Consider the following 26,526-nt stretch of genomic DNA (forward strand, 5'->3'; position numbering starts at 1 on the left):
TCTCTCTTTTATTTCTCTTCTTGTAGGATATTTTTTCTTAATATTTGCCCTAAATATGGGGCAAACCAATCAGTACTTTTGAGTTCATTTAAAATTTTCTCCTTGGAGGTTCCTTTGTTCAGTCTCGAATGAATCTGAAGCCTTGCACACTTCCCATCGGAGGTCACCCTCTACCAGAAATAATGCAGTTTTGATTGTCTTACCACAGGCAAACCAGTTTCTAATAGCCAAAGTGAGCCTGAATTATCAAATAATGATATAAATAAATTCAGTGTAATATGAACATCCATGCAAAATTCAAATTGTAAGTGATCTTCATCAAGCAACATAGACTCATTGTAGCAAAAGTTGCCACAAGACAAATTCATGGTAAATCTTGTTTCCAATTGTCCACAATTATAAAATTTAGACAATGCTTTCCACAAGAAATATTTGGATCCTTCCTGTATTAGGCAGAATAATTTTAGACACCCGCCCCCCGCAACCCTGCCAAGATGTCCACATTCTAATCCCTCACCTGTGAGTATGTCACTTTATATGGCAAAAGGGACTTCGCAGGTGTGATTAGATTAAGGACTTTGACATGAGGAGATTAACCTAGATTATCTGTGAAGGCCCAGTGTAATCACCAGGCTCCTTAAAGTGCATTGGGGAAGCAAGAGAGAAGGTCAGAGTAATCTGAGGAATATTTGACCCATCAAGAGCTTTGAAGATGGAGGAAATGGGCAATGAGCTGTGGGCTGCCTCTAGAACTTAGAAAAGGCAAGGCTAGGGATTCTCTTGTAGAGCTTCCAGAAGAGAATATAGGCTAGCCCACACCTCAGTATTAGCCCAGTGAATTAGTCTCAGACCTTGAGCCTATGAAATTTGTGTTGTTTTCAGCCACTAAGTTTGAGGTAAGTTCTTCACAGCAGCCAGTGAAAACTAATACAGATTATAATTAAAGTTAAACCATATCTAATAATATTATAAACATTTAAAATCTTTTACTCAAAGAAAAATGATAAAATATTATACTATTGTAACAATACCCTTATGTTAACAATTATACCATGCTTTAAGTCATAAAATAAAACCAAACAGAAAGGGAAATATAACACAAAATGGATGTATGTCTTCCTTCTATGTTGACCTCACTGCTGTGGTAGTAAAGTCATTTAACTTTATTAAGCCAGCTAAGTTTTATACTAGTACAAATTTGAGCCACCTTAACATTGAACTTTACTACCGAGAAGACCAATTATTAATTTGGTATAAAACCCAGAAGTCTCCTTGGCCTATTATTACTGGGTTTGATTATTTTGGTATCTTTGGATTTCTAGAATGTTTGGAATTATGGGGAGGGTGGACGACAACCCCAGATAATTTTGTATCAACTAAAGGACGTTTAATGACTGAAGGTTTACATATGTCTTTCTGTTTGCTCCAACCCTTTTCTTCTGGAAGATGAAGGTGAAATTTCTTTTCTCTCCACCCTTTCCCTCCCCTGGTGGTAAAGATGAAATTTTACTGAAGAATCTGGATAGCAGAGAGCAGATCTAAGCTATTTCCAAGAATGGTCAGCAACTGACTATGATTCTAAATATATCAAAATGCTGGTTGCTGAGCATGGTAAAATTCTGACCTTGATCACCTGCTTTAGCCTTAACCTACTGAACTTAAGGCATCAGCAGGGGCCACAGTAGGTGGCATCCAGACCTCATACCTTCGGAGAACACAATTTGGGCAAATGCATTTAATACACAGGTTTTCAAAAAAATAATAATACACAGGTTTTCCATGTTAGGAGGATTATTAAGTGAATTACTGTTTCATAAGTAATGCATATAAATTTCAGAAAATGAAAATTATTGTCTTATACTTCTTTTCAACAAACTAATACTCGAATGCTTTTGTAATGTTCCCCAAACCTCCCCCAGATAATGATAAATATGATGTTTGTTCTAGCAGGGGCCAGCAACACAGCCTGGTATAAGAAGCACTGTGTGTGTATATAATTATTTTGAAGATGTGAGGATTTGTTTCCTGTGTATTACAGACTTTTAAAGTACAGCCAGACTTCTCAGGGCACACTCTCTGCCCTGTGGTATTGAATCAGAGCAAAGCCAGACTCCAGACAGAAAAATCTTCCATTTTCAGAGTTGTTGACAAAAGATGGCTGTTAGCATAGCTAACATTGCTCCTCATGAGACAAATCTGATTAAATATTTTCAGGCCTGGAAGAAAGGCTATTTTCTAGAATGGTCGGTCACTGAGGACACCCTGAGCCTTTCCATATGTGAAGAATTTGTTTTCCCTTAATTTAGAAGAAAGAACTAAACTAGGTAATACTTTGGGTATACACGTACTTTGGGAGGCAGCAGAGCATTGTGGTCATGAGTCTGAACTTTGAATTTGATTGTCCTGGGTTGATATTCCAGCTCTATTACAACACTGTCATTTTCTGCAGGTTATTTAATTTTTAACATCCATATCTACTTATAAAATGGGAACAGTATTAGTATTACAAAGGCTCCTTGTAAGAATTCAATGGGATAATTCATGCTAAGGACACTAGCCTGGAACCTGCTAGTCTTTTAAGGACTATCATCATTGCCCTTGTTCTAAGATTTTCCCAATATTTAGATATTAGATGTCACATCCATTTAAAACTCCCCTTTTGTCTTAAACCAACACAGAGGCACTGATATATGACAGCCTCATATCAGCCAAAGGGGTTGCTGAGGCTCTGGGGTAATAAACTCTTGATCCCAAGGCTCGGGAGAAGACAATGAGTGAACTGGGCACACCAGCCAACCCAAGATTCCAGATGTTTTGAAAGAACATTTCCTTCCTCACCTAGCTGTCGTTTGCTTTTAATCTTATGAATTGGTTTTGAGATGGTAACCCTTAATATTTATCTTTTTCTTTGATGTCAAGTTTCTTCCACCCTACCACCTCTGACACTATGATCCCCCCTCCAGTTCTATTAGTGGCAGTATTTTTTCACTTTGGTAAAGAATTCAGGGTACTGGGGGAATGTCCTCCTCTTAGGCAATTTAATCTGGTACAGCAGCACCTGTTATGTACCACCCTGGGTAGTGTTTGTAAACAGAACCCGTCTCGAAAGCCATTACTTACTGTATGATTCCCACATAGTTCTCAATCTCTGTCAAGGGAGCTTTCCTCCATTTTTTTTTATATCCAATCACCAGAGTGTTTGGCTTCATTCTTCCTAAGCCCGAGGCCTAAACAGAGAAGATAAACACATTGGCAATCCTTTCCATACCAGGAAACTACCACTGCAAATGAAAAATAATGCCCACAAGAGCACTGAAGTAATGTCCTGAAGATTCTGAAGATTAGATTACATTTTAGTGGATGTCCTTCATGCCCGTACCCAAGCATAAAATAGAAAGATTAGTTCTAAATCATCTCAGCCATAAATGGATTTTAGATGACAGAAATGTAGCTTTTCCAAATTAGCAGTCATTTGCATTTCTTCTGACACACTCATTAAAATGGTTCAATAATTTAAAATCAAGTGAGGGTCGGCTTAACCGTTGGCATGCATGTTGTAACTTAGTGGTTCAAAGCTCATTTCCACCTGTTTTATCCATAATGTCATTAGCTATAAAATCCCTGTTTGGAAAATTCTTAGATACAAGGATCACTGAAACTTCTAGTTACATTATTTATTGACGAGTAAGTGAGCTATGTCTCCAGGACCTAATCCTCTCACATGACAGTATCGTTAATAGTCATCTTCCACCTCAGGTTTCACTCCCCCCATTAGATGGCAGGATATGGCTTCCAGTTAATTAAACTTCATTCAGCAATATTATTGAGCACCTATTAATTGCAGAGTGTTATGGTAGGTGTGGTGGAAGAGCAGTGAGGCATAATCTTTGGCCCTATAGAGCTCAGAGTAATGTGAAGGAGGCAAGATATACACAGATAATTATAATTCAAGCGCACATGCAGTAGGAACTCATCTGGAAGCAAAAAATGAAGAAGACTTGAGTTCCAGCTGTGGATTCATCGCTGGCTTCAAGGGAGAGGTGATATTTGTTCCAGATCTTACAAGTTGGTTAGAGGTTGACAAGCACAGAAAGGAGAGCAGTGTGAGTGAAGGAAGGACACTCTTGGGTTACAGGAAGAGGGAAACCAGTCACCAGAATGGGACATGTTAAGGGGGATACTTAGAGAGCAGGAGGAGACAGGCATTGATGGAAGGGTTCCTGAAATAAACTTTGTCTCCATGGTTGTTGTGTTTCTCCTAGAACTGTACAGGTAGCGGGACAACTCCTTAGGGCTGTCATTTGACGCTTGGCAGGAGGGAGCTTGTCTTTTCTGTGACTACAGTTTGCGGATGTGATCATTCGTACCTTAGGATCTTAGATGCAAAGAAGGCTTTATCCAAAATGGTGTAAAGACCAGTGCTTTCCTTTAATTCCACCCAATCCTGCTCTTTTGTCCTGGTCCCTCTGTACTCCAATTTTCTTTGAGGAAATTCTAGTGAACAAGCTTTCTGCATTGTCAATTTTTTTTGGCTTCTTCCAGATTAATATAACAATTATTTTCAAGACCTGTGTCTTTTCTCTCCCTGCTCATTCTTTATTGAAACTTCCTCGCTGAGATTTTTGTTTACCAATCTTTTGGGATAATTTTACCTTAGGTTGTGTAACCTTCTCAACATATTTCACCAAAGAGCTACTGAAAAGTAACTCACTACAGAAAATCAGCTTCTTAAAATGACATGTATTTCCATGGCTTCACAAATTAATAACAGATGAAAAAATGCTCACTGGGGGTAAGAGGTCTTTCAGAAATGGTTTCTCTACATGTGCAGCTACTTTGCAAGAGTTCTTCAGGAATATTAGAGACAGGAATGCACCAAATACTCTTAATCTCCAAAATATTGCAGTTTAATCAATGTTTTTTCTTTCCTGCTGCATCAGAGAGACCTGGACGCTGTCCTGAATTTTGACACTCCTGGAAACGGTAACTCTGAAAGTGAATACAAAATTTGGTAGATGTAGAATCAGGGCTTTCCAACCCCATAAAGCCAGAATGATTAGAAAGCCAACCCCTACAGTTTCTCAGGATCTCTTGGGTTATTTTAAGGATACTTCAACAGTCTAAGTTATGATGGGAACTCAGGAAAGATTCTATGTACTTATTATGGGGGGGGGGGAAGGAAGGAATAAGGGGGAAGAAGATAGAACTGCAGGCTTGAGTGTTGAGCCACAGAGATTATTACATTTTATTCAACATTCTGGAAATAATTTAGAGGAATAGGAAGATTTTACGCCCAGATCACCACGCATTTATTTAGTCGAATCTAGCAGCTTGCCCTCACGCCATTTGCAAAAGAAAAAAGGAGCAGAATGCCTGACTTGAGCATTGCTATATGCAGTATGAGATGCAAAAATAGTTTGAAGTTTTAATAGGATCCTGAATGTCGTCAACCATCAGAACAAATTTGCATTTCAATAAGTGTGGGGACAGAATGTATGCTGGTGGCCAAAGGCAACCTCATTTTCCATTTTCAGTGTATCATCCATAGTTCATTGTAATAGAACCTCTCTGCTTTTGTTTTAGCTTTGCCTCTCCTCAGGAATTCAAAATGAATTCCTTAACCATCTGCATTGATCTCTGGTGCTATGCTGCCTAACTGGAGCCATTCATTTTGGGAGCTTCATTAACAGAGGAGTGCTAATTGTCTTTTGCCTCTGTACTCGTTCACTCAATGCCAGCCTTACCTGAAGGAGACTTCGGACACCATCTCTGAAACAATCTGCCGCTACTGCAGCATAAAAAGCCTTGATTTTGTTCTTTATAAGCCAGGCCTGCTTTTTTGCCATGCCACTGTTCATCTCTTTAACGCACAGCTTGCGCGGTCCCTGTACAACACAATGAAATATTGGTTAGAAGCCCTGCTATCACCCATCGCGCTGCTGTTGTTTTCTAAAGGACAAAAATAGCCAGCAGTGCCCCACTGAGCTACGAAATGGGAAAGAGGGGAAAACACCTCACTAAACATGGTTCCTGCAGATCCAACCCCTTGGAGTGGGCCTTTGCTCCTCCCATCATTCACCTGCCACCCAGAATGTCCAGATGCATTAACACTTGCTTAATTAACTGCCTCGTGCCAATGAAAGCAAGAGTGGAGGGCATCACAGCACAGGAAAAAAATACTGAAAATGCGACTGAAGAAATTCAGGATAAATACACAATCAACCTTTGACTCAATAGCAAGAGGCATGTTTAGGAACACTAAGGAAATCTCAGCTGGAGCCCAATTTGAAGAAATGGACAGAGATCCTGGAAGCCAGAACATGGTGAGTTGCCAAGTCCTGCCATGAACTACCACATCTATTAGGCCCTTCATTGCTTTTTGTGTGTGGTTAAAACACCCTTGCACCATTATGTTGACTTACTCCCATCCAAATAAATTAAGATTTCCCTCTCACTTGATGAATTTGGTAGGAACAAAAGTTCATATACCTAATGCATAGGAAGAATAGGAGAGCTTAAGAGAGAAGGAGGCAGGTGTTATTGTGGTAGCTTTTAATTTTAAGATTGGAGTTCTGGAAACACATTTTAACTTAAATTTTGATTATTTTTCTTCTCCTCTAAGCGTCCAAGCTAGCTCTTTTCTTTGCAAGTTTCAAATCAAACCCAAAAAGGGTTTCTGGTGACCTATAATGTGGCTGATAGGGTATGAATCCAATATTTTAGTAGGAAGTTCTTTCAACTCATGGAGAGAGTAAGTATGTTGTTGAATTGTCTTAGATTTCTTACGAGCTACCTGGGATCTTTTTTTTTTTTTTAAAGATTTTATTTATTTATTTATTCATGAGAGACATAGAGAAAGAGAGAGGCAGAGACGCAGGCAGAGGGAGAAGCAGGCTCCATGCAGGGACCCTGACATGGGACTTGATCCCGGGTCTCCAGGATCACACCCTGGGCTGAAGGTGGTGCTAAACCACTGAGCCACCCAGGCTGCCCACCGCCTGGGATGTTGATGAAATGCAGTCTGTAGGTAGGTCTGGGATGAGGCTTAAGTTCTGCATTTCTAACAACCCCCCAGGTGACATGGATGCTGTTGGTCCTCAGACTATGCTTAGAGTCAAAGTCTCAGACGGTCTTAGATTGGAGAAAATGAGCTTGAGATGTATGAGAAAGATGCCAGGCTTTGTGATCTGCAGAACTGGTTTTAAATCTAAGCTTGGCCACTTTGGAAATTTCTGATTATTTCTGAGCTTTGATATATTTTTCTGAAAACAGGGATAAAATCTCTACCCTGAAATGTTGTTTTGAATAGTAGTGATAAGTGCCTAGTCCGATGTCTGGAATACAGTAGGTACTCATCCAAAGTTGGATGATTTTTATCATCTTAAAATGAGTGCTTACAATCTTGTTAAAGCCCCAGACCTTTTTCTACCATTGTGTTTGCTCTACGACAGAGTGCTGAACTGGAAGCCAGAGTATTGGGTATAGAGCTGGCTCTGGCACTGACTGGCTAATACCCCAGTGTGCCATTTATCCTTTCTTGGTGTGGGTTCTACATTTATAAAAATAAGAGAACTGTCTAGTTCATCACTGTCCAGTATGATAGCCCTTATCCATTTGCTGTTGAACATTTGTAATGTGTCTGGTCCACATTGAGATGTACTGGAAAAGTAAAAAACATACTGGATTTCGAAGCCTAGGATGGAAAAAAAAGAATATAAAATATCTAATTAGTATTTTTATATTGTGCTTATTAAAATAATAATATTTAAGATGCATAGCATGAAATATAATCTACTAAAATTAACTTCTTTGGCTCCTTTTACTTTTTTTTTATAGCTACTAGAAAATCTTAAATTACATATGTGACACATACTATATTGCTATTCCACAATACTAGATGACCTCTGTGGTCACTTCTATTTTAATATTCTATTTGAATTGGATCAGATTCTTTGTGTACTTGTTTTTACTAGTATACTTTCCAGAATTCACCAACTTTTCAAAAGACATTTCAAACAAGAGCCTTCAATGAAGATGGGGTAGATAAAATTATAAGGGATGGTAGTTATTAAACCAGAACACCTAACCTAAAGAAACATATGTCATTATGGATCAAATTTTGCTCAGGGTTCTAGAATGTCAATGCATTTTGAACCATTAGATCTCCTTGGGCATTCTAGACTCCATCAACTGCAAAGAAAGAAGAAATATTTTATTCAGGGAAGTTCAATGGTAACATGAGAGAGAAGAATAACCAACAACTAGAAAAGGTATTGGGCCATCAGTATATTGAGTTGTACCACAATGACTGTGAACCCCTGGGGAAAGTGGCATTTATTTAAATAAATACAGTCTAATGTATGTCTATTATTGCTACAAAAATCCAGATTAAGCATTAATTGTGACAGAAAGATTTACTCTAATGCCTGAATTTGCCATATTGAGAAGTCATAAAAATATTTCAGGCAGAAACTCTCTTTGCTAAAAGTGATTATAATATCTTTCTTGCACACTTATTAATGTGAGGCAAGGCTGTAATACAAATGTAGTAGAGAAAAACAAACTAACAAAGAGAGAAGACATACTGGAATATAATTATTCAACATTCAAATATATCATAGTCACAAAAATGGATTTTACCACTCAATTAAAACATTATAGAGATTGGCTCAGTTAGGATCCAAAATATCAATGCATAAATTAATTCAGAATTTGAACAAAGAAGGTCTAAAAATCTTGTATACATTATAACTTTGACATTGATTGAGAAAAGGGTAAAGAAATTCTAATTATTTAGTCTGGATAAGTAGTTGATGTGATGCTACTTCAAAGAAATGAATATTATGAGAAGAATTTGCAATGGACTTCCAATATCATTAGGATCAAACAGAAATTTGGGCCGAAAGCAATGTTCTTTCCAGCTTTCATTTTTTAAGACATTGAGAATGTTTCTGTTCTGTCTTTGCTTTCATTGTTGCTCCAGTTGGAATGGTGGGAAAGAGAATTTTTCCTTCCTGATTTGGGCTATATTTCATTTCACCATGTGCCTAGTGCCCATTCATAGGTCATTTCATTTTTCCCACACTGGGCCATGTCACTGTCTCATACACATCATGACAGAGACTCGACGGCTAAAAAGAATAGATGTAGCTATAAAAATGCATCAACTTGGTGGTTGTGAACGTTGAGATTAAGAAGAGGTTGAAGATAGAAGAAAAAAATGAGAATTTTAGTTTCCCCTGGTTCATCTGTGCTTGAACTGCACAGGAATTGGTTGTATTCCCTGGATTTTCTGTAGAGCATCTTTGAATTCAAATAGAGACTTAGGGTTTATGATGATATTTTATAAATTTCAAGAAAAAAGGGAAAGGCAAACAGTAAGGGTGAAATTTTGTTAAAAGGGCGGGGGGTGGGGGTGAATGGGTGACGGGCACTGAGGGGGGCACTTGAGGGGATGAGCACTGGGTGTTATTCTGTATGTTGGCAAATTGAACACCAATAAAAAATAAATTTATTATAAAAAAAGGGGAGGATCTACATGAGGAAACTGGCCAGAAACTGTCATCTCCTCTACTGTGAGAGGAAAGAACAAGACACTCAAGATTTAAAGGATGTGAAAGAGTAGGAAACATTAATCAAAATAGACCTACATCTTGGCACACTTAGGTGAAATGAGTAGAAGAATACCAATAAAACTCAGATAATATTGCCTTTGGAGAGGGAGAGAGTCATGAAAAAGTGGTTATAAGAGAGACTTCAGCTTAAGCAATGATGTGTTCCATTTTAAAAGTGAGAAGGAATATCTATGATAAATATGTTAACAGTTATTAATTAAAATAAGTTGAATATGGGTGTCATTTAATCCTATATAGTTTAATCATATGAAATTGCCAGTGTTCCACAGCTTTGACTAACAAAAATGGAAATTTCATGATTCAACCTAATAGTTTTCTTACAGTTTCAAAATAAAAAAAAAATAGAAGCAATCTAAATTTTTTAATTTTTCTTTTTTAGACACTGTGAGAGCAAAATGGACTTAATCAAATGTACCACAGCATACATGAGAGCCTTTTGCAATTTTAGGACAAATGAAATTTAGAAAAGAGGTAAGTGTTGCATTTGGAGGATAATAAAGGCTTTCTCTGATTTGAATCTAAAGCCCAGATGAATTGGATCAAGTTCCCATCTTTAATGTATACTTGTCTTTGTTTTGTTTTAATAAAAAATACCTGCCTTTAAACTAAAACTCAGAAGTGTATGAGCGACTGACTGTTGACGCATGCGTGACGTCTTCTTGCATGGGGAAGAGAAGCGTGAGCTGGCATCATACAGTTTTTAGAACCAAACATAGTGTGCCCAGAGAAATAAGCCCAGACTAAGTTATTGCAATGATTGGTTTTATCATCTTCCTAACTCCTACAAATAAGTGAGGAAACTGACAAAGAAAGCCAGTCTGTTTTTATGTCATGGTACACAGGGTGGAGCTTGCAAACCCTGACTTAATACTTCCGTTGCTGAACCCACTGAACTGGGCTATGCTTGACAATTTGAGAAGATACTAGAAGGTAGAGTCCCACTCCCTTTGATCTTTCTGTGATGATAGAAATGAGGCAGAGAAGAAGAAGAAATCACTTTTGTTCTGTACATGGCCTCTTGGGATATAAGTACGTCAATGATTTATCACAAGTAATCCAAAAGAGAAGAATAGATAATACTGTAAGCTGGATTCCTTAAAATAAAAAAAAAAGAAAGATGCCCACATTTGAATGATGAAGGATATTTCTAAAATGTTCAGGCTGGTTAGGAAAGAAGCAAAGAGGAAGAGGCTCTGATGGGTGGGTGTAAGAGTTAGTTGGAGAGTTTGAAGGACACAGTGAGAGCTTGGGGTTCAGCAAAAAGAATTACTCTTTGCATTTCAATTTCAGGAGCTCTGAGAGCTATGATGTCTAGTCCTTTAAAAATGTCTCTGTTTTAAAAAAAGAAGTCTCTGCTTTAGAAAATGGCAGCTGTAGCCACATGCTTTCCATCTACCCACCAGAAATGAAATACCAATGAGCTCTGAGTTTTGTTCCTTCCTTGTAGTATAACCGCAGTTCAAGTTAGCACCTAAATAACCAAAGACCACCAGAGGAACAGAGCACAGAGCCCGCAGTCCTATGATTAGTCAGTGGGAATACATAGCTCACTGTTCTATCATAATCATATTGGACAACTAAAAAAGTCCAAAATCCAGCATCGGGATCTGGTTTCCCTAAGAAAGGACGTTTCCAGTTTTTGTTGAAAGGGATATATTTTTGGAGTGAAAATGGCAACTATGGATACCTAAAATAATAATGGTGATGAAAATACAAGTACCAAGAGTAACAAGTACAGTTAGTTGAGCATTTACTATCTGACAGGTGTTGTGCCAAGCACTGGAAAACTTACCTGATAGAATTCTCACAACAGCTGTGCGACGTAGGTGCTCTATTGTGATGATTCCCATTTTATAAAGAAAGAGAGAAAATTGAGGCCCAGAAAGACTAAATTCTGTACCTAAAGAACTCACAGCTAACAGGTGGCAAAACAGTGATTCAGAACCTGACCGGATGTCTGAAAAGCCTGTGAGTACCAGCTTCCCAGGGTTAAGAACTGCATCGTCACCTCTCAAGATCATTACTCCCAGTTAACCTTCCAATAAGATTGGCCAAACTACCAACAACTGTGTTTTTGGAAAAAGTTTTCTAATGAAATGCTGCTGTCTTCCCCATGCCCCCTTCCATCTGTTTCTTAGCAAAGATGATTGACGACTGAGCCGCTGGTTGAAAAATGCTGATGGCATCTGCAGCCCCGGGGACTCACAGAAAGTAACCACCTGGAAAGTCATTAACTAATGCAGTAACTATTTTCTCTCCCCAAGAGAACCCCAGAACCTGGGAGCATGACCCATGGGCCCTACTCAGAGAGACGAACACAGCAATATATGGTATGGTCCAATATACATGTCACACAACAGGGCCATCGGAGGCACAGACACTGGTGCCTACTTCACATGAAGGTCCACAATTGCACTCTTTTATTAGAGTGAAAGCAGCAAAGGGTTAATTAAAAGCAATATCTCCTGTCTCTATGAGAAGACCTTTTCTCCCTTGCCAATATATATATGACTTTATACTCCTGGTTCATTTCTCCTGTCCTAAAGATATTTTATTGCCTGCTAAACTAAGTTTTCTCTAAATTGCTGGAGAAGAAAAACACCCCAAACTGCTTATTCCATCAAAACCAGCTCCTGTATTATATTGGCCAAAATGAAATTCAGTAATCCAGGGCACCAAAGTTGATAATATGAGGGAAGAGTGCTTGATAAGATTTTTAAAAATCCTCTGGAGTCACAGCTGGTCATTACTTAACCTGTCAATCTCATGTAGTCAGTAGAGTTCCTTTCACTCCCTTCCAGATAATTGCGTTGAGTTATATTATCTCAGTTCCTAGCATATAAGCACTGAGAGGAAGAAGAATACGACCAATTGCTTCATATAGCATTTAGAGTATTGCCAAGTATAAAAAGATGTTTAAAAACTGGTCATGATGATGTGTGGCAAATTTGTCCGCGCATCATGGCACAGCCAACTGGCCCCAGAATTACACAGGTCCCTGTCAACCTTGCTCCCTATTGGAATTTTGGGTAGTGGCACTTGATTCTTTCAGCATTCCCAGGGACACAAGTCTGCTAAGATTTTCTCCTCATGAAGAAAAACACAGAGCACAGTTGGGTGGCCTGGACTGACATCCTAGTTCTGCCACTTGCTTATCACATGACCCTGTGCAATAATTTAATTTTCTTTTTCTTTTTTTAAAGATTTTATGTATTTATTCATGAGAAACACAGAGAGAGAGGCAGAGGTATAGGCAGAGGGAGAAGCAGGCTCCATGTGGGGAGCCCAATGCGGGACTCGATCCCAGGACCCTGGGATCACACCGTGAACTGAAGGCAGATGCTCAACCACTGAGCCACTCAGGCATCCCAATAATTTGATTTTCTTAAGTCTCACTTTTCCAACCAGTAAAATGAAAACAGAGATTCTTTTTCCTTTCTGCCTCACTAGGCTCTAATATAGATCAAGTAAGAAAAATTGTAGGAAAATGCTTGGAGGAAGAGGTATGTACTAAAAAAAAAAAATACATTGAAGTAGCTAAGGATTTTGAGCAGTGTGTGTGCCTGTGAGCAAGAAAGAGAGAGACAGAGAAACTGTGATTATTATGGGAACACAAGTAGACATAGACTGGTTTGGAGGACCTACTATTTTGTTATAATTTTAATATTTTCTTTTCACTTTAGAGATTGGTGATTGGTCAATGATTTGGTTAAATTTTTAGCATCTACTTTGAATACCTCCTGGGAACACCACCAATAAGTTCCCATTAGTCTACCACAAACTTCCTGAACAGAAAGGAACTCATTTAACTCTGAATGTTTATCTAAGGCAGGGGAAACTTGGCTTAATTCCCTAGATATCTATAGCGTCATCAATTTTATCCAAATATTTAATCTAAATTCTATGTGCTGTCATTTCAGGACATTATGTCTGGTTTCCTCCTCATCAGTTAATCTATATAATAGCACTCTCTGGCTCATTCCATCCTTTTATATTTCTGTGGACAGTTACCACCCCAAATGCTTTCATTTTATTTCTGAGCCAGTTCTCTTTTTCTTGTCTCAAAGGCCATCATTTTGGAAATATTTATCACTTTTAGTTGGTCTCCTATGAAATCTGAAACACTTTTTATCCACTCATTTAAATTCAGGATCACGGCCCTTGCTAGTTCTTCCTCTATGAATCAAGGAAAAGGACTCTTGTCTAAACTGGCTTGCCACTTTCCTATCACTGCCTGTACCCACTTGGCTCACATAAAATAACACAAGGTGAGTAGAGAGGGAAGAACCTTCCCGGGATGAAGTGGCTCTTACCACAAAAACTTCACAGCAGATGCAAAGGCCACTGTTCTTGGTAAAGGCATGCGTAATGTCCAAGAGAGCAGGTCTTGTCATAGGTCCCCCTGTTAAGACAATGCATTGGGGCCTGGAAATGAGAAAAGAGGATGTGAGAACTGGCCTAGGACCAAGAACATCCCCAATGGAAATGGCAGGAATGGGGAGAGTTTGGCAAAATGGGACAACTTCTCCCCTAAATATTTCTTGGGTTTCTCATCGGAATTCTTGAACCATCCTGCTTGTTCATCTTGCCATCTTTGTATTCTTATTTCCTTAGTGATGGCAAAAATGTGAAGTAAGAAAAGGTGGTCTTGGGTTCCCCCTGTCTTTTATTCTCCAGGCACTACCATATCCTAAATCCCCAATTCAAACTATCACTGTCCAGCTGGTATCTTTATGCTGCTTTCCTTCATCTTCCTTGCAAAGCCTGTTTTTTTTTTTTTTTGGTTCCATTCAAAATAAAATATAACTAATGAAGAGTTTAAAATATTACTTTTCCTAAGAGAATTCAGTAAGCCACAGAGCCTTAAGCAGAATGGAGATAGCACCAATGATTAAGGTATTTGGGGACATCTCTCTGAAATCACACCCTTAGATAGCCTCTCTATCTCTGTGCATGGAAGGTGACATCTGACATTATGATGGTTTATAGCTGGAAGTGGGCAAATCTCAGAGCAGAAGAGAAGAAGCACTCATTCACAGAGATGTTGTGAAAATGAGGCATTTTTATATGACTCCTTATTCTTAGAATATACCCATAAAGTGTATCACTACTCTAGTGCATTGGTCTCCCATAAAGGAAAGCCACTTCTAATATGGAGCAACACTAGAATGCCTGGGAAGTAAATTTTACCTGAAATTTTTCACATGGTCTTCCACGGTAGTTAATTCCAGGGCATTGTCTAATGCACTGATGTAGGAAAGAGCCTGCGTGGAGGAGCCCCAGTTCACATCTGTGGACAACAGAAGAATTTGGCATTAAAAGCATTGCCCTTCCCTCTGTATATGAACAATTTTTATAAGTCATTGCCTTCTATGATTTTCCTTGGCCGTGTCATCAGTGAAGAGTGCCCAAGTTAGAGAAAACAGTGTACTATTTCCTCAAAAGAGCATTGTGTTCTTCTATGAACACTTTATGAATTCTTAGAAGTGAGAGCTCTCTTTCCAGTTAAGGATCAGACTTAGCCAAAGACCTAGAAGTTTTGCTTGGTGGGAGGGGCTATGTGATAACCACACTGCAAGTGGATAGACTTGGAAAAATGGTTAGCCCCTAAATAAATTAAAAAGTTCTTCACAAATTCTTCAATTGAAAAGAGGCATTTCTGTAGACACAGATAGTGTGCAGCAATCTTTATATTTTGAATAGTAAAACTGAATAGCTCAGAAATTCTTACTTTCTTGGGTATCCATGAAGAGGATTCAGCAAGCATTTTAATCTGATTTGTAATGAGGGAGGTAAGTACTACCATCTCCTAACTCCCCTTTTTTTCCTACACTTTTTTGAAAAAAGAAATAAATTGAATATTAGATGGAACTACCCACCAGGAAATGCCTGATGGGAATGTACAGATTTACTCCAGATGGCAGATAGAGTCATCTCCCTAATTTTGCTTGGAAGAATCAGGGAAATGGTGAGGACATAAAAAGGACTGATATTGCCTAAGGTTGACTATGCAACAGGTATTTAGCATACTTTAGGTTATTTTATTTTAATAGAAATCTTACTAGTTAATTAGATATTTGAAAGTAAAAAATGAACTTTGAACCATTCTTCATGCCATATGTAAAAATTAACTCAAATTGGAAAATGGACATAGATTTAAAAACTAGAGCTTTAAACTTTTAGAAGAAGTTTGTGACCTTGGATTAGGGAAAGATAGATGAGAAGTAAAAAAAAACATAAAAGCAAAAAATGATGTATTAGACGTTATAAGAATTAAGTATGTCTGCTCTTCAAAATAAACTGTAAGGAAAATTGAAAAGGCAAGTCATAGTCCTACAGAAAATCTTTCCAAAACATGTACAACTAAAGATTTGCATCTAGAATACATAAAGAACTCTCACAACTGAATAATAGGAAAACAACTAAAAAATATAGGCACAAGATTTAAACAGAAATTTGACTGAAGATGATAAATAAGAAGATGGTAAATAAGATGTTCAACAACATTAGTCATTAGGAAAATACAAAGCAAAGCAAAGTGATAGTACTCTACATCTATTAGAATGTTTTTTTTTTTTAAATCAACTGACAATACTAAGTGCTAACAAGGATGTAGACAATGAGGACTTCCATTTATTGCTGGTAGGAATAGAAGATGATACTGCTTCTGTGGAAAACAGTTTGGTCGTTTCTCGTGAAGATATTTATATATACGTATGTATGTATACACACACACACACACACACACACTTATTATATAATCAGAAATCCCACTCTTAGATATCCTACTCCTAGAGAAATGAAAACAAAGGTTCACATAGAGTTCTGTGTGTACATGTTTATAATAGCTTTATATAAAATCATCCCACGCTGGAAACAATCCAGATGTCCATCAACTGGTGAATAAATTTTTTAAAAAAATTTGAGATATATTCATATAATGAAATATTACTCAACATAAACCACTTACACATGCAACATCATGGATGAATCTAAAAATACCATGTTAAATGAGAGGAAGCATACACAAAGGCTATATGCTACAGGATTCTATAAAATATTCTGAAAAGTTGAAGCTATAGTGACAGAAATCAGAACAGTGGTTACTAGGAAGTAAGTTGAGGGAAGGAGATCAACCATGTAGGAGTGTTAAGGGAACTTTTAGCAATGATGGAATAGTCCTCTGTCTTGATTGTGATGGTGGTTACAAAAATGTTGAAGTCTGTCAAAACCTATAGACTATACATCTAAGGGGATGAATTTCACCATATGTAATTTATGCCCAATGCAGTAAGTCATAAAGACAAACAGCAAAAAATCCCTCAAAGGTAGTTAACTACCTTCTCTACTTTCCTTGTGCAATACAGGTAAGGGACATAGGAGGGTACTTCAGGGCTACCCGGCTCCTGAGACTGGACCTCTCTCTACCATGCTCTGTAGTCTCTAGTCTCTCCCAGCCTCAGTCCATCCTTCTCATCGATTCTAAAGCTAACTTCCAAAGTTCAGATACAATTGAGTGATCTCTGGCAGCCTTTTGTTCACATATTCCTTAGCATGACATTTATGTTTCTTATTTATCTGACCCCAACTACTCTTCTAGGCTCACCTCATGCCTCTTCTCCTTAACACCCAAGAACTCCATCCGTATTATAGGCACTGGAGCTTCCAACTTATGCCATGTTCTTGCATGCCTCCTAATTTCACTTATGCTTTTCCTTCTGCCCAGAATAACATTTCCTTGTTTTATCTGACTAACCAATCCTTAGTTTCTTGTCTCTTTTTTTTCCAAGGCAGTTTATTTGTTCATTCAACAAATATTTATTACGTATCTACTGAGTTTTGGCCCTGAGAATACAGGCCATGAACCCGAAGAGTCTTCTTGGACAACTCTAATGAGAGCTAATCACTCCCTCTCCTCTTCTCAGTACCTCTCTTATGCCACCGCATGTTACTTACTATATTGCATTATGGCTAGTTGCTTGTGTGGGGGTCAGTGAACTCCTTGAGGACAGAGACTATATCTTATTTATCAGGATTTTTAGAAGGTGATATAATGGAAAGCGTGGGGGAATTTGGTATCATACACTCTACTTAAAATGTCAGCTCCATCATGTCTGTTACCGTGGCAAGTGATCAACTCTTTGAATTCTAGTTTCTTCATCTGTAAAATGGGTCTAATAATACCTAATATGTAACATTATTGTGAAGATTCAATGGGCGCATGGTATATGATTATATTATATTATTAATCTCCACCACTCACATCGCATACTTAAGCACATAGGGGCTGCTCAATACACATTTGTTGAATGATTGAATAGGTAGGAAGTGCTTTCAAAACCCCTTCCTATACAGTCCTTATCTTACCTGGCTTCTTATAAGTCACATAGATATAGAGGAAGAACTCAATGACGTAGGTGATGACAGCTGCCCACCAGTTGATGACAAACATCACTGCACAGCACAAAATGGCTCCAAAAAGAGATACCCACATGTTGTAAATTCCATATGCAGGTCTCCATCCTGAAAACAAAAATCTCGGTGCATGACAAAAACTTTCACACTATAGCACTACACATGATTAGAATGCAGGCAACAGTTTTTCTTAGTATAAAAATCAGAACTTTTAGGTCAACTTCCCAATTCTGTTATTAGTTCTCTGTGATCTTGGGTCCCTGGCTTAGGAAGGTATACCAAATAAGAATGCTGTGAAATACAGAAAATGTGGCACTTAGGGCCTTTTCATATTTCCTGTGGGCCACAATTGTCTCCCCTCAACTACAAGACCTTAAGCTTTTGATATCTATACTATCAGGAGCTGAAAGGAGGCAAGGAGAGATGAGAAGAGTGGGGTCTAGGAGAAAGGAGGGGAAGAAACTCCTTGGTGGCCCAAGAAGGAGAAAGTTAAGACAATGGGCCTATTTTTCCCATGAAGAAGGCAGAGCATCATCGAAAGTCAAGCCACTAACTCCCTACTAGCTCTGTCTTTACCTTAAGAGGATAGTACCTGCCCTTTCAGAAATAATCATCTAAAAAATAGTAATAATCATATATGGAAAGGGTGTGTGTGTGAAATTTTTCTGCAATGGCTTCTCAAACTTGATGCATTAATAAGTTTTGCATTTTACAGTGAAAATATTTCTCATGGATAAACACAGGGAGTTTCCTGTGTTCTATTATTTCTCTGCAATACAGAAACTGGGAGACAGCACGGTCAGGCTGGGGAGACTCTGAAGGGCATTTGGCCTATGGGTGAAGTACATTTTACATTTGAAGTTGCCAAAACACAACAGAGCTTTCAAAATCTTCAGGAGCAATTCCTGAAATGGCCACAAGATGGAAATAGCACTTTGATAACATCTCTGGAAATGTCATTTTTCCAGTCTGGCTGTGCGTGTGTCACAGGGGCACTGTGTGTGTTGTTTTGTGGTTTTGTATATCTATGTGTCTCTACGTGGTCTTCTCTTTTTCTTCTCTCTTTTTCTCTCTTCTTTTTCCCTTCATCATTTCTACTCTTTCCCTTACCGCCTCTATTATTTCACCTTGTTTTTCAAAGACAAACATAACATGGCACAGAGGCACACATTTCTATGACTTGTATTCACTGACTAGAACTTTCTGTTCACTGCTTTAAGGAAGATGACACAACAGAAATCAAAATTCCTCAGTTTTCTTCTGGAGCTTAGTGGCCTTGGGTGGATGAAAGCTGTCCTTCCATCTGTATTTTGTCTTATCGGCAGCAGGTTTTCTGAAGGAGGCTTGAGACCACAACAGGCCCTAATGGAAGGGAAATGAGCTTATATCCCTGATAAAGGTCTTCATGGTGAAGAACTTTCTGAAGGTCAATAGTGATGAGTATCTATTCTGGTGGAAAGGCAGAAGGAATTCTAATAGCCAACGAAGGAAAGGAAGAAGTGAGAGGTGACAAGATAGGAAAGTTTCTTTGGTGTGAAATTTTGCACCTCTTTCAACCACAGTCTGCGGAGGGCAGGGATGTCACTGGCTTCAACACGAATCTGCATCGACTGTACTCAGCAGGTAATTATGGGAACTACTCATCCCTCTCTTCTGCACCATGGGCAGGAAACAAATTGATAGTAAGGAAGTTTCAAATATATACATTTATTCCACTTCTGTGGTCACTTTCACCCTGGAAATAAATAGTGGTGTTTTTCTACTGCTGAAATAAATGTGGTTTCTCTTGCAATGAATAATTTATTGCCGCAGGAGAAAATTGACTTTACGGTTGGTCAAAAAGGCCATTGCTCAAATGACTCTTTTTCTATTTCAGAAGTCCCCCCACCTCAACTCACCAAAATAAAGTGGATTACGTTGCCCACTAGGATATAGGGAAACATATGAACACCGATTGAGCACTTTTCACTGACTTATTTCATTTTATTGAGACAAACTGTCTGCTTAGGCTTCTTTTACTTTTGAAGAGTCAACTTACCCGGAGATTTGGCATAAGAGGCATGGAAACAGGAGAAATTAATAAGTGCGTATGAGGCCAGGAAGAAGTTGGAGATGATGGGGGCGATGGTATTCAGTTCCGCTGTGAATGAAGCAGAAGTTAGCATGTCCGCGTGAGTGATGAGACCAGGGGCTGAACAGCTGTCAGAGCCTGGAAGCTCGACTTTATTTGGCAATTGAAAACATAGCTAGCTAGCATCTGTCAAAGTTTAAGAAGTTAGTGATTTTTCTTTTGGATTGTATTTATTTAAAAATATTTTCTCAGGGTTTCCATAAAGCAAGAAGCAAGAAAACCTCCCAATGAGAAAAAGACAATATATAAGGCCTCTGCCTAGCAAACATTCAAATGGGCACGGGTGGAGGTTTTGGGTACTGGGCAGATGATAAATTTCCCAGTCACCCTTCTAGAGGTACCAAATCCTGCACTATTTCTCTGCTATGGATATAAGCAAAAAGCTCTACAGAGTGACAGGTTAGTTAAATACCAGGGTACCAGAAATGCCTAACTGGAAATCTCTATACCCATCTTGCTCTCCCTGGCTCTCAAAACCCTTGCTAGTCCTAGGCCCTTTTCTTTTCTTACCATTTCTAGAGAGTTCTACCTCTCAAGGTTCGCCAAAAAAAATGATTACCCCAGTAGCTAAATATCTGGTATAATTTAATCGTAGTTGAATGGTTTACTGTATGATATAAGAAATAATTTAGAGACATTCTCATTTATCAACCTCTGTGATGCAAATGCAGGTGGCAGCTGGGTGTGATTCTCGACCATGGATGCCAGCCAGGAAGTAGGCAAAAATAGCTGCCTTGAAGCTTGTGCCATGAAGCTAATCATTGTTCTGAGTGATTTTTAAGGATAATATTTAATTTGTACAATTTCTTTTAACACTTTGGCTATTCGATCACATACATGCATTACAGGGCAATGATTTGAGGTCTTACAGTTTAGGTTTTGTAATGGAAACATTTCTGTACATTATCACTTTTTGTTTAATTTTTTTTTAAAATCTAACAAACATAGCTATATTTTCCCCCTCTTCAACCCTGTAGAAATCTTATGACGATTCAGGAATTACAGTCACTTCCTGAGCTTACGTGATGACGATGAGCCTTTATTGTTTGGTGCCACTGTGCTGAGGAAGGCTTTGCCCTTCTAGGCAGAATTAGCGTGGCCTCACTTTTTGATTCTTCTCCTCTCATATGCTCACCAGCAAAGGTGGCACCTTGGGGAGGAATGAGGAATGTGCAGGCTAAAGTTGATGAATGTGCCTCTCCAAGATTATGCAGCAGTTTCTATGTTGCTTAGGGAGAGGGAGCCGAGATGATAGTCTTGGCAAGTGGTTCTCAAACCTCAGTGACCTATGAATCTCTGGAGGAGCGGGTACACATGCAGGTTCCTTATCACCAAAGACTCTGATTCTAACTCCAGGGTTGGGTCTGAAAAATTGGCACATTAACAAACCCCAAGTGCTTCTGATTCTGATATAGGCGGTCAATGGACCACATTTTGTAAATGACCCTTGGATTCTCCTGCTGGCTACAGGCCAGTAGACTGTAGAGACAGGTGGCAGCTGGGGAAGGCTCTCGAATTAGATGATATAGGGCAGCTTGGAGGAAGGATTCAGTTGCATTTGGTTGGATGGATTTCCAAAATTTGAATTCAAAGAAGAGATTGAAGTCTGAAGTCTACCTCAAGCCCTCAAAACCTCTACACACATGAACTCCTCATTTCCTTCTTAGACTCCAATATTACCAATTGGGATATTAAACTCAAAACAGGAAATTCCTCAAGCTAAAAGGAAAACCCTATCAGTAATCAGAAGAATTCTTTGGCTTCCAGTAAGCACAAGAAAAATACGAACCAATAAGAATGAACGCCATGGCTATAACAAAAGTGAGAATGTATCCTCTCAGGGGTTCATTGTTTTTCCCATATCCCTTTGCAAAGAACTGCAGGGCTTTGTAGATGTTGTCCTTGCACAGAGCCTAATGGAAAAGAAGAGGAGAAATTTGTCATTTATATCTATGCACAGTCATTTTCCCTAGGTGATTCAAACAAGAAGATTTGGAAAAAGATGAAGTGATACACAATATAGGCACAAGTTAACACTGCAGTTTATCATTCTTTATATTATTTGAATCGATCTTGACTATGTGGCAGACAGCATTTGAGCCAGATGCAAACGTTAAACTGTTTCAGAAAATGATGGAAAATGATTGCTGGTGAGAATGAGTATTTCAGCTTGATCCATGTTCAGTGGAAACAGACGTAGGGAGAAGCACATGCTCTTGGCCTGAATTACCTGGAACACTTTGGGTGCGCTGACGAGCGAGGCCAGGGCTGAAGAGAGCGTTGCAGAAAAGATGCCAGCAGTGATGAGGGGGCCGAACCCTGACACCATGCTCATGACCTTGAGAAAAGATGTTCAAGTCAGGAGACTCATCCAATGGACAATTAAAAAACAAACACAAACAAAGCCAAAATCTTATGCAAATGCTTCCCCTTCTGCTTTCCGTGATTTGGAATCTCCTTTATAAGCTAATTGCTTCTAACCAGATTTTTCTTTCCCCCTTGCTTCATTCTCAAGTTCTTAACATTTGTTGTTTCAAAATGGAAATGGCCATTTTGTTATCATTGTTTATAAAAATAGGAAGGGCTCACCACAATACATCCAGGAGATACTGGAAAGAATAAAGAAGGCAATGGTTTCAAAGAATTTGATGACATTTCCCTCGTGATTTGTGGGCATATGTTTCTTTGGCGATGGGGAAATTCTATCCAGCAGAAAGTGGTATTTTAATAGGGTTTGGGGAGGGCTCAGCTGTTTACAGGTCTTTTGAAAAGCTTCAGGCTTTCTTGTCCTTCTTGCACATAGAGGCTTTTCAAACCTTTGCTTTCTCTGTGCTCATTAAATATAATTTTAGATCTGAGACATGATGAGATTCTATCAGCTTAAGTCATATTTTGGAATAATGACTTCAGCTGAGCTAATTTCTTTTTGTTGGTTGTTAAACTAGATGAATGAAGCCTTCGTGACAAATTTGCCTCTCCCTCCACTCACCAATCATTCAGACAAATTGATGTTTCCAGTTCCACAGTTTTCCCAACTTCCCTAATTCCCCCCTTGTTTACCTCCCCTTCTGCCACTCACAATTTCCCTCCTGGCCTTGTTTTCCAGGCACCCGAGGACTGCATCAGAGGCTTTCCCAAAACTGAAGTCCATGCATGAAGTTCATTCCAAGTACTACCTAAGTCTCTCTTCTCCCCACCATGAAATCTTGCACAGTTGATTCGAAGATGCATGTCAGGTGGTATTCTTTCCCTGGTGATGCAATTCATAGGAGTGCCTGTTCTCTCCCCCCACCCCACAATAAATGTAACCACAGGATTTGGTGCCATGTAATGCCTATAGTGCTCCCTTCCCTCATGCATAAAATTTTCCTTGCTGAATTCAAATGGATCAATAATCAATCAGTTACAAAGTCAGAACTTTCATTATGCCTCACATGACATTCTACAAATGGAAACAATAGCAATGAACTTTTTTCTTTTCTGCTCAAACCTGGAAATTGTTCATCAGCCCATATTGACAAGGTTCATGTCGACATCTTGAGAAGTCGTAGCCCAACCCACAGGCTGCTGAACCATTGCAGTTCATCCCAGAAACGATGGTGTCATTCATGCTTCCGGTAGCATCTCGGACCACACAGGCCCCTGGGGAAACAATCATGGCTCATTAATTCTTTATAAGGGTGCTGCTCCCATGGGGTTTTCTACTGAAAACACAGTTTACTGTGAGTCTGAGCAGGTCCACTGCCATCCATCCTCTCTTGTCATCCTGGGGACATAGTAGGAGGAGGTTCCCATCCTCAGGGGCTTGAGAGCGCCCCCTGTCGCTGACAGTCTGCCACTGCTACTGCTCTGGGTGGTTTTGGTCCAAGCTCTCACCTACCTTTGTAGGACACTTGGGGATTGGATCTCTCTTACTTTCTGAAATGCACATGGCAGTGCTTTGCTCATGATATTCAATTCATATTTCTGGCTTGATGCTACTGAGTAGGTGTTTTTTCAGGTAGAAGGATTTATTTCCTCATCTGTGAGATACCTAAGGGATAGCATTATTGAATTCTGGTAATTAAGAGAACGGAGCCCTTGTTTTCAACTGATGATAGTCCTTGCACAATTTCTTAAACAGTTGCAATTCTACTTTATAGAGAATGTTAATCGTTTAAATAATGAAGAAAATGGAGATAAAATATTGAGATTTCCTGGTAATATTAATGGTCAAATAATATTCTATCAAATATCACTTTCTTCCATTATTTTTATCCATTTTGGTATTTCTGTTATATTCCATTATAAATATTCTAGGATGAATATCTTTGTGCCTACATTTTTTCTTGTGTATTTCAAAATATTTTTCTAGGATAGATTCCTAGAAATGGAGTTATTAACTTCTTAAAGATCTTTGGTACATATTTTACTAAACAACTTTCCTTATGAATAACTATAATCTCTGCCATTGTCTATTTGATAGGATTATTGAAATATATGAATATATGTGTGAAATCTGTAGAAACTTTTCTGAACTATGTGAAGGGTAAATATTTTACAAACTAAATCCCAACCAATAAAACTGTTCATTTTGCTATTCAAACTCCAGCCAGTATGAATTTTCATTATTTGCTAATAATTTTAAGAGAAGGCCCAGTGACAAGTACTAATGGGAACCCTCGATTTTACCCATGGAATTCACATCCTGTGAATCTTTGAAAGACTTAAAAGGATCTTCAAGCTGAAGGAGTCATTTAAAATAATCAGTACAGGAATCCTGTTTACAGAGCCCTGAGGGGTGGCCTCCCAGCCTCTGCTTAAACAGTTGAAATTATGAATGTTGGTTACCAAGCAAAACCATCTGTTCCAGATTTTACCTTTTTGTATTGTTCATCTATGTTGAATTGACTTTTCTGAATTGTAGATCTTTGCTTTTGCATAATACAGCTCCCTAAATTTTCATGAAGCCAAGCCATGAGCCATAACTTGCACTAATGACAGGCTATGGACCCCACGACTATCATCCTCTCCAGGGAAAAGTATAGAAATGGGATTTTCCCCCAGGCAAAGACTGGAAGAAACTCTGATTTCAGGTCTATAATTTTACTCATTTCTTCATTTTTACTTTGTGTGAGATAGGAAACCATTTGGGAAATTTAACTTAAGGTGATTTCAATGTCATTTAAAAATATGTCAATTTTCTAAAGTATTGGAATAAAATTTCTTTACATGTGACTAAACTTGGAAATGCCACAGCAATAGAGCTAACATTATCCAATTTCCTCAAATAAGAGATTGAGAGAAGCAAAAATTCAAGTTAATGGTTTTGCTTTTCTCTCCAGAAACCAATGAAGACCAATGTGCTTCCCCGATTTCCTTCAGGCAGAGGACAAGTGGGATGTGCCCTTCAGTAAAATGGTCATTCGAGCTTCCGCAGTAGGGAGCTATATTCCCTAGTGTGCACAGAAAAGTTTTCTTCTAACAGTGTTCCACATTTCTTCCTCTCCTCCTATGGCATAAGCATGAAGTGACCCCCAGCCAGAAGGAGGTGTGGCTGCAGGCAGCCCGTGGAAAGAAAGTCAGCTTCAGAACAGCAGGTGCATCCACACATTTTCTGCATACTGAGCATTGTGAGGGCTGACCCCCTACACTGCAGGCAGGTGGGTCTTGTTCTGATTTCCTGCCAACTGGTGACAGTGGCATTTCCATAGTAGGGACAGTAATGCAAGGAGGAGATACAGTTATCAATTCTATATCTTTCATACATTCCTAAGGCTTTTGTTTTTGTCTTGTTTTGTTTCTGGCTTCTTTTCTTTTGCTCTGTTTCTCACCTGTCTCCCAGGGCAAGGGAAGCAAATGCTGAGTGGTGGCTTCTTTGGCAGTGGGATTATCACCTGGAGTAGCTAAATGGGAATCTCTTTCTGTTCAGGTAGAATGACAATCTGATTAATTCTACCCTGGCTCTGACCCAGAAACATCTGTATCATAGCTTAATTGCATTCAAACCCCTAAAGCACCGAGGGAGGGAATTAAAAATATTGTTTTTTAAAAAAACTTTCTGTTTGTGATCCACAGAGAGCCCACTGGACATGAAGAATGACCAGATTCCTTGTAATTCTGGCATTCTGACATCAGAGATAGACAGCTTACCTACACAAATAGCAACTCCTATGTAGGCGACAGTGGTGATGAAAATGGCCAGCATGGTTCCTCTGGGGATGGCATCTTGGGGATCCTTTGAAGAAATAACATGGTGGGATGAAGAGACAGAGTGGGTTAAGAAATAGAAATGACTTGGATTTATTACTATTTTTCAAATGTTTAGGCTGCCCTTCCTGAGGCAGGTTCTAAAGAAAAGATCAG

General features: G+C 38.8%; 1 protein-coding gene across 1 annotated transcript in view; it reads right to left on the minus strand.

The window, feature by feature from the left end:
* The window catches only part of SLC12A1 (solute carrier family 12 member 1), an 89,284-nt gene that overhangs the window by 30,796 nt on the left and 31,962 nt on the right, over positions 1 to 26,526 (minus strand). The window contains exons 9-18 of the mRNA XM_055319582.1: positions 26,314 to 26,398; positions 23,672 to 23,823; positions 22,412 to 22,519; positions 21,971 to 22,094; positions 20,089 to 20,190; positions 18,003 to 18,158; positions 14,826 to 14,925; positions 13,949 to 14,060; positions 5,745 to 5,885; positions 3,121 to 3,227 (exon numbers count right to left, since the gene is read on the minus strand). Coding sequence (XP_055175557.1) covers positions 3,121 to 3,227; positions 5,745 to 5,885; positions 13,949 to 14,060; positions 14,826 to 14,925; positions 18,003 to 18,158; positions 20,089 to 20,190; positions 21,971 to 22,094; positions 22,412 to 22,519; positions 23,672 to 23,823; positions 26,314 to 26,398 — 1,187 coding nt within the window. The remainder of the gene's footprint in view (positions 1 to 3,120; positions 3,228 to 5,744; positions 5,886 to 13,948; positions 14,061 to 14,825; positions 14,926 to 18,002; positions 18,159 to 20,088; positions 20,191 to 21,970; positions 22,095 to 22,411; positions 22,520 to 23,671; positions 23,824 to 26,313; positions 26,399 to 26,526) is intronic.

This window comes from Nyctereutes procyonoides, unplaced genomic scaffold (assembly GCF_905146905.1).
Source record: "Nyctereutes procyonoides isolate TBG_1078 unplaced genomic scaffold, NYPRO_anot_genome, whole genome shotgun sequence".
Lineage (NCBI taxonomy): Eukaryota > Metazoa > Chordata > Mammalia > Carnivora > Canidae > Nyctereutes > Nyctereutes procyonoides.